Source organism: Mesitornis unicolor, unplaced genomic scaffold (assembly GCF_000695765.1).
Source record: "Mesitornis unicolor isolate BGI_N332 unplaced genomic scaffold, ASM69576v1 scaffold20444, whole genome shotgun sequence".
In the NCBI taxonomy this organism is placed as follows: Eukaryota; Metazoa; Chordata; class Aves; order Mesitornithiformes; family Mesitornithidae; genus Mesitornis; species Mesitornis unicolor.
In genome coordinates, this window is record NW_010178375.1 from 76,428 (window position 1) to 85,601 (window position 9,174).

At 35.6% G+C, this 9,174-nt stretch overlaps 1 protein-coding gene across 1 annotated transcript in view; it reads left to right on the top strand.

The window, feature by feature from the left end:
• The window catches only part of ELP4 (elongator acetyltransferase complex subunit 4), a gene marked incomplete at its 3' end in the record, with an annotated part of 67,149 nt that extends 61,865 nt beyond the window's left edge, over nt 1-5,284 (top strand). Inside the window, exons 8-9 of the mRNA XM_010182437.1 lie at nt 2,366-2,474; nt 5,178-5,284. Of these exons, the coding sequence (XP_010180739.1) occupies nt 2,366-2,474; nt 5,178-5,284 (216 nt within the window). The remainder of the gene's footprint in view (nt 1-2,365; nt 2,475-5,177) is intronic.
• Nucleotides 5,285-9,174: the final 3,890 nt, after the last annotated feature.

Sequence of the window (9,174 nt, forward strand, 5' to 3'; positions counted from 1 at the left end):
AATCTCCTCACTCCTGGCTTCCCTCCTAACCATGTCCTGGCTCACCTCCAGAGCTGCCAAGTTTATGCCAGAAGCAGGAGGTAGATTTGTATGGGGCTGAAGGAAGATCTGGAGCTCTGTTAAATTTTCAAGCCCAGATGGGGCAATATGATTTGTGTGTTTATGTCAGTATGCCATACATCACAACTATCTGTGTGCTGACGTCAGCTTTGATTGGACATTAATGTGCTGAACACTGCAAACTAGAAAATACATGATAGATACAGATCTATGGCAACAATGCCACATAAGCAAATGTCTGTTTGGTGTGGCGATTCACTGTGCAAAATGTTTCCCAAAATACACTGCATTAAGCCAGGAGACTATTTTGACACACTTTAAAAACAAAAACAAAATCAGTCTGGGCAAATAGACTACAATTTAAGAAAACAAACCTGTTCAGAAGAAGAGCTGAAACCAACATACTGAAGTATGTATCATTAGGCAAATACTGAAATGCTATCCCTCATTATAATCTTTCCAGAATTAAGACTAAATAGGAAAGGTGCTCTTCTTATGATTTGCAGGACTATTAATGATGAGGATGCCTTGCTGACAGTTGAGCATCTATCCACAGTTTTTGTAACCCATTGTTATAAGAACCAGCAAGCAAAAACGTCGATGGACAGCAAATGTTTTTTCAAATGATCGAATATTTTTTCTATACCGAGAGCTTAGGTTAGCTTCCAGAAACCGTCTGTGTTTGTTTATTTAACTATTTTGTATTTCTTCAAATAGCTTCTACAAATAGCATCCAGCAGCCTGCTGAAGAACTGGCAAAATACAGTAATTTCTGATCTGTGGATTTATAGAGGTCACTGGCTACTTCAGATTTATATTTATTCCAACTTTATGTGGTTTTCCCTGTAGAATAATGTGACCAAAATTTTCCATTAAAATATAGTATGCTGTCTCTCTCTCTTGCTAGCAGAGGAAGTAATTTGCAAGTATGCTTTAATATTTCAGGGGTGGATATAATAACAAAGTTTAGGGATTGATGTGTAGGCAGTGTTCTTTTACCTTCGATCAATTATGTTATTCCTGAGAAAGGGTATTCTGTTGTATATCACTATTGTATCATTATCCATCATTAGACTTTGTAGATAAAATTGAAGTTCCCTGATTCTATGGGGATAGATCGTTTTGGCCTGTGCACAAGTAGCGGCTCTAAAAAGAGACCATTCACCAGGATTTAATGCCTTCTGGTCCATACGGTGAGGAAGGGAGGGAATGTAAACGTACCGTGGGATCAGATTGGGCTATGCAGGACAGGCCACAGCTATGTAGCAGTTAAAAAAGGGAATTCAGTTCTTTGATGGAAGTAGGCAGTGTTCACCTTTCATGTCTGCTTCGTAGGCTTCTCTGTGGCTAGGAAATACACTGTTATTTAAATGTGGGTTCATGGTGATTTGGTCTTGATACCCCTGAAGGTACGGGTTTAGCACCTACAGCCATCAAGAATGAGAGTATACCAGCTGTCCAGGCAGGTTTAAGATAACTACATCTTATCTTAAAGAAATATTTTGCTATTTAGCACAGATTTGTCTCTTTTCATTTTTTTTCTCATTAAATACTGACATCATCAAAGCATTTAAGAACATTTTATCCTGAGTTACCTTTGAAGATCTCTGTTGTGACCTTTGAATGTTGCTTTGTGGTCTGTAAAAGTAAAGAAAGAAAACTATACAGAAAACAGCTTATTTAGGGCACATGACAGCACATTGTTGCACAAGACATAAGGTATTGCTTATAAATCATAAATATATTGAGAAATTTTCATGCAACTAGAAGTTTTAAATTAATATGTTGTGTAGAGAGGAACTTTTAGAAAGAAAAATACTGGATGAAATGCTTTTATTTTCCATGTTGTTTGACTGATGACCAAATGCATAATTGTGTGGGTTGTGGTTGCTCAAAATATTAGAGGTGATATGCCTACGTGTATTAAAAAACAAGGTTTTCAGAACACAAACAAAATCTGGGCATCCAACTCATAGGAGAGAAGTCAATGAGAGGTGCTTAACTGCCATATAGCTTTTAAGTATCTCTGATGTGAGCAAATGCTTATGTTGGGAAGATTCAGGAGTGTACGAATTTAGTGCTGAGTTAACCCTTTTATGATTTCTGCTTGTCAGATATATAGTTTCTATAGACAGACATTTTAAGTCTTTTTTTTTAAAGAAAAAAGCCTTCTAATGTGATTTCTAAGTATTGATGACCTATTTTTTCCCCACAGTTTGTCATTGAGAAGACCAAGGCTTGCTCTATGAACATTAATTACCTATTTCATCACATAGGATGTGTATTTTGTTTCCATGTCTTACAGAATAAAGCAATTATGGAACGTGTAACAAACTTGTCAGATATGGTGGTTGGTCTTGAATCATTTATTGGCTCTGAGAGAGAAACCAATCCATTATACAAGGATTACCATGGTAAGTTCCATCTTTGGCAATGCAAAAAGTCTGCCCTGAGTATTTCTAGGGCACTTAGTGGCTTACCTTCCTATTGGGTATCTGCTATAAAGTAGCATTTGATTTCATTTTAGAATGTGCCTCTTAAATGTTCCTCCTTGCTAACCAGTCTTGAGTTAGGAAAATTTTCAGTAAAGTGCATTAAGGCTGCAAAGGAAACATGGCAACTCCTTGCATGTTGTCAAGCCGTATTACTGAGGCATGGCTCAGTCAGATGTACATCTCAACAGGCAGGCTTTGGGGAATTCACATGCAGAGGAGGCTTGGCAATCATCTGACCAGCGAGCTGAACTTGTCATGAAATCAATACTTTTGATCTGCCAAGTTTTAAACAGAGAACATGGAAAAACATATATTATAAAGGTGAATAAACTGCTAAATGATGTGCTATATAAACTTTATCTAAAAAAATGTTCTATTTTTCAGCTTTAAATTACAGCAGTTACATGTTTAAAGAAATGAGTGGATATGTGTGGCATGTAAAATATGAAACTAATTTTGGTAGAAAGTCATGTAGTCTTTCAAACGATTTCTCTTCAAAATGTGGAATGGTGTTTAATCTTGCAGTTTGTTTCCCAAAGATTTTGTTAGCTGTTGCAGCAGAACTATTTAAATTTTAAAAGATTAGATTAGAAGTTATGCATAGCCAAAGCAGTGAATAACAAACAGTTTTAGCTAATCTGGAGCAGTGCTCTGAGTGTGCATAAATTACAGCTATTATTATTGTGATACTACTGTAGTTCCATGGAAACCTTTGGTTGAAAGTAAACTGCTTATCTGAAACCTGCTGTAAACATGGGAGAATGTGGCAGTGTTTTCCATAGCAGAATATATAGAAAAAGAAGCAAAGATGGTGTCGAAACACCACTGCCTGTATGCAGGATGCAATTAATAAATCAGAGAAAAATATTTTTGACTAAGAAAATAGTGCACATTTCATTATTTGAAAAAGGTGAATGAAAAGGAAACCATGAACAAAACCTAGTATAATTTGCCTAATTATTTTTCCAATTGTGTAATCGTGATGTGGCATTTGTTTATGCTAACATAATTCTGTCAATTTGATACTCCTTTTCTCAGTAGTGTAGAGATCCTTTAAGACAATGTGTGTTTTAGCAGTTATTTCCTATAAAAATGTATGCTAAATAATTTTTGGTACTACTTAATAAAAAATATATGCCAAAACATAGCATTTGAGATTTAGCCAACCTTAATTTAACATTGTAAAAATAGCTGGTTTTAACAGTTTTAACTTTGTGAATTCTTTTTGCTTAAAAGTATGTTTTAACATGATTTATTTGCTGCACATGATGAAAGATTTTGACATTGCTGAGGAGAAGTTTGATTAAATTATTGCACTATTTAATGAATCCTGCATTAATAATTTTATTAAGCTGCCTGCAAATTTAGATGGTTGAAAAGTCAATAAAATAACAAAAGAATTATATATAGATGATTCTTAAATAAAAATGATAAGAAAATTATATATAAACAACCCTATGTTATACCTGCTGTTCTTAAATATTACAATTATATTTTGAACTCAAAAGCCAAACAAATAGTTCTTTTATGTCACCAGACTGGAGGCAGGGATGGAAAGTTTCAAAGTGTAAAAATATTTTTCTAGTATTATTGAGGATTTTTGTAATTAGTACCCATAAAAATTATGCTTTTTGAAGTATTTCAATTTTAGGAAACTTTATTCCCTTATTCTTCCTTTTAAAAAAATAAATAAAACCCTGAAAAATTACTTGTCTTATTTTAAATTAGGATTTTAGTGTTTGGGGTTTTCTTTCTCACATCTGCCGTTTTCAAGTAAGATGTCTCTTCTAAATGTTCAGTATTTCCATTTAGATGCTGGCTTTATGAGTAGCAAATATAGGCCAGTAATTGAGAAGCCCTGTAGAATTTTCCTGGTTTTCAGATGTAGAAAATCACCCTTAGGTTGTTCAGAAACTATATTAGGCTGCACAAAAACCATCCAGCGTCCTTGTCAGAAGAAATCAGCTTGAGTCGCAGCTGACAGAATGCAGAGCTTGCAGTGCACCTAGTACTGTTAAAAACATCTGAGCGGCTATATAAGCCTCCTGCACAAAGAAAATGTATTTTTCTTAGGATGGTGTAGGGGTTAAAATTTATCGAAGAACATGATCTAAATCAGTGTTTTCCAGAAGCTCTTTAAAAGTCATTTCCAGGGTGCAAAATGAAGGACTTCTCATTAGAGCTTCAGTGGTTATCAGTAACCCATAAGCCTTGTTTTGCTGGCTGCTTACTGGTGCATTTAATAAAATAAAGATCACTCAGTGGTGCCGTGGGCAGCATGCAAGGTGATAGCCATATTTGCTTACTGTAAATACAAGAGAAAATCACACACAAACCGGCTGTAGTTTTGACAAGTATTACGATCCCTCTTTACATCTGTACTTCTGTACCAAAGTGCAATTAGTTTTCCTCGCACAAGGATTTCTGTTTATCTTATTCTGCTTGATTACTTGAGTATAATCGCACCGTTTGCTTCATTGCTCCTGGTAGTAAGCTCCAGTTTAAAAAGGGGAGGATGAGTGTGTGTAAATATACAGAATTCTGCTGTAAGACTCTAATTTATGCATCCGGATGACAGCGTTTTCTTAATTTTTTCCCTTCTTTACTCTTTCTTTCCACAAGGTTTGGTTCATGTACGTCAGATTCCTCGGCTTAATAGCTTGATCTGTGATGTGTCAGACACGAAGGACCTTGCTTTTAGATTAAAAAGGAAGCTGTTCACCATCGAGGTAAGAGAAACAGTTTTGTTTCACTATTTAGAACCCAAAAGGTGGAGCTAATCCCATCTCTTGTGTTTCGTTTTGTGAAATACATAAAATATGCATCAGATGTTGTAAATTCATTTCATTCTGGTTTTGCTGTTCAGAATGGCTTTATAAAATATTGTAATATGCCTTCTAATTAAAAATGTCTCATTTGCTGCACTAAATCGGTCTGTTATAAATAGTTTATTTTGGTTTAAAATGTACATAGAAAGTAGGCCACAACCTTCAATAACAAAGCGTGACATGTTTCTAAGGATGTCAGAAGCATATTTAATTAAATGTTAATGACTTGCTCTTACTTGTGTTAGTGGGTGGGAAAGTAGCTACATGTTATTACCCCAGTAGAGGGATTTTAATGTATAATGCTGCCTAAAATTGTGTGTGGTATGAGGGATAAGTGTCCTTATCAGTATTCAGAAACCATTTTCTTCGCATTACTGAAATCACCTTTCGCTCTTTCATGTCATTTTAAACACAGTATCATTTACACTAATGTCCTTAAGTAAATTTCCTACTAAATTTAAACTTTTTTCCATGACCTTTATGCAGACAGTCCAGAGAGAAGGCAGTCATACAAAAGATGTATTTCATTTTAATCTTGCTAAAGAGCAAATGAACATAGCACTATTAAGCAATTAGAGCTGATGTATTTATTAACCAAGTAATGCTTAAAGATGGGAGATGGCTTTCGGGGTGATGTGATAGTCATCGGTACAGTCTGGGCAAATTTTTTTTAACAAAGACATAAAACAGCCAAGCATCCCTGACAAACCATTTTGTTTAATCTCTTTTCAAATGAAAAGCTCTTAAGCAGGCCACTTGTCTTAACTGCTTGAAACCATAAAAAGAGAGAATTGCCACCAATAAATTAGCATATTTTTTACTCCATCACCAAATGATGGTCAATGTGGCTTGGCACTGCTTTGGTGTTTGGGACTTCACCCTTAAGTGACCACTTTGGCCCTTATTTGACCCTCTGCCCTTTTTAGCTGGCCACTTGATAAGGTAACTTAAGGGTTCTCTCTCTTCTCTTCTCTTCTCTTCTCTTCTCTTCTCTTCTCTTCTCTTCTCTTCTCTTCACTGCCTGCCTGCCCGCCCCCCCCACCCCCCTCCACAATTGCAAGTAGCCTTAACCTATAAATCATTGAAAGGGCCCTATCAAGTGACAAATTAAGGTGCCCTCCTCCTAATTAATGGTCATCAATGTCTTTAATTATCTAATCCTATTGAGAGTAGTTAATAGTTAATCAGGCAGGCAGTTCTTCATGCAGGTCATCTCTGCATGAGTGCTAGAAGTTTCTCAACTGGAGGGGTCCTCTTCAGAAGCCACTTAAAGGCAAATACGTGAAGGAGGGTTTTTTTTCCCCAAAGGCATTCCTTCATAATGTTTCTCACTTTCCAGAGAATGCAGCTAATGAAACCAGGCATTGTGAGGCATTAAACCATTTTAACAACTGCTTGTGAGCAGTACATTAGAAACAAAAACCATAATAGTCTGTGGTTGGCTTTAAAATACGAATGTTCTTACTGTTTTCAGAAGTGCAGGGAAGCATGCACCCTCATTTCACAGCGTAGTAAATTCTTGTTTATTATTGCTATGAATTAGAGTATTTGGGTTTTTTTCCTCACCATGAATCCTGACTCTGAATATATTTATGTCAGCCATCTATGAGATTCTAATTTGTAATGTTATTTAGAAAGGAAATAAAAGCTTTGGCAGGAGGCTCTGTGAAAAGAATTGAATTAGCCATAGGACGGAAGCATTGGAAACGGGTGTAGTGGAACTCTCGAAACAACCTGTTGCCCTAGACATACGTAGGTGACCCACGTGTATAATTTCTGCCTTCATTGCTCAGCTGCAGCCCCTTTTGAATAACTTCAGTTTTTGTTAGAGATATGCTTTCTATAAGCTGAACTGACACAAACTAGCCCTTTTTGAACACGTTAGATCACTGTCCTACTGTGATCTTCCTGTACACATTTCACTAATCTATAATACATATGTTTTTCTTCCCCATACTATTAGAGAAGGCAGACTACATCTAGGCTGACTAGAGCAATGAGGTCAATAAGAAAATGGAAGCAAGGGAAAACTGAATTAAGAAAGAATGTGAATACAGTCTTTTAAAATGGATTTCTGCAGTTAGAATGTGATGAGTCAGCATCTGATGGTAAAAACATAAAGCAGCACAACAGTGTGTTACAAGCAACAGTGTACTTTATACAAAGTACAACTAAGTTTGTGACTTCTTCAGTATGTAGCTTAAATATAAAGTGAAAATCTATTTTGAGTATGTTACAGTATTTGGAAAGCTTCTGCTTAGTTATATACACAGCTTAGGGTAAAAACATTGATCTGTACTTGAAATGCCAATTTCAAATCAAATTACGTAAGTAAAGATAGAAATACACAGCCTATGACTTATGACAAAATTTCTCCAGAAACAGTTTTCATCACTAGACCATTCTTTTTTTTTTTACATTTTAAAATAAGGGCATGGGACATGGATTTTCTCCTCTCTGGATTGCTCACCTGTTAGATAACTCTTTATGGTTTGGCCTTCATCAGTTAAAAACCCTTAAATGTCAAATCAGTTTTATTAGATTGCAATTTTGTGGGAGGGACTCTGCTTCTTTCTAGTCTGCAGAATCATTTAACTGTTTCAGTCTTCCTCGTATCTTCTTCTTCAAAACAAGATTGATTGAAATGTATTCTAGAGGGACTTGGTTTTTATTCATGATGAAAATGTTTTTTTAGTGAATATTTATGAGTGTTTCTTCCATTTGTAAAATATGAGGTAGACTCTCTCTCCAGGAAAACTTACTTGTTTCTGGTAAAAGGTGGAGTAGCTATATCAAGCTTTCCCAAATCTTCACACATTAGTTAATAGCAATATATTATTATAGGCAATATTATCAGAGATTTATCTTATGTGCATACCACTTTAAAGGACACAATTTTGAAGTTAGCCTGTCTAATCCTATTTCTTCCCACTTTGGAATCTTAATTAGAAGGAGATAAAAACCATCATTTGACTAAATTATTGTCTTGAATCTGTAGCAAAAGGTATAATCCGCAATTGGGCCAATTAGTGTACCCCATAGTTAGCTATGCTGAGGCAGGAAACTTGATTAGATCTGACACCAGCCTAGTTCCCACTGTTGTTTTGCCAGGTATGATGGTCAGACTTCAAAGGGCTTGAGGCATCAGCAGGGCAAGGTTTGGAGGCCAGCTTAGGTCCGGTCGTTAATCTCTCTGCTAAAACCACAGCAGCCCTCGCACAAAACAAGCTTACACGACACAATCATGCGGTATTAAAGTTTGGGTTGAGTCATGCCAATTTGCCTTTGATTTTCTGATGATTGACTAAAAGATGGCTACATGACTAGACACATACTGAAAGTTTACTGATTAGGTAAGTTCCCCAAATATTTGAAATATTTTTTGATTTCTCAGTTAAATGATATGACAACCCGTTCATCTTAGTGAAACTTTTCAGTAGATCTGTTCTTGAAGTACTTTTTCCTGTGTTTGTAGCTCTGAATGTAACTTTTATCAACATTTCATAAATTTTCTAGGAACATTATGTTCATAGTTTTATTTGACAGAATTTTATCTTAGTTGTTCCAAAGCCTCATATATCAAACCGAAAGAATTTTGTTCCTAAATCTGATTTTTCATCTCAAAATTTCAAAGGAAAAATGTTTTTGTCTTTGTTATTGAGGTACATGTACAATTACTTGCAAAAAGGGAATTTCCTCTTAATTATTTTCCACCTCACCATTGAGTAAAGCGCTGTTCCATGGCTGTGATTACATAAGTGTTCCTTTCTTTTGCAGTCTGATTTGTTGAA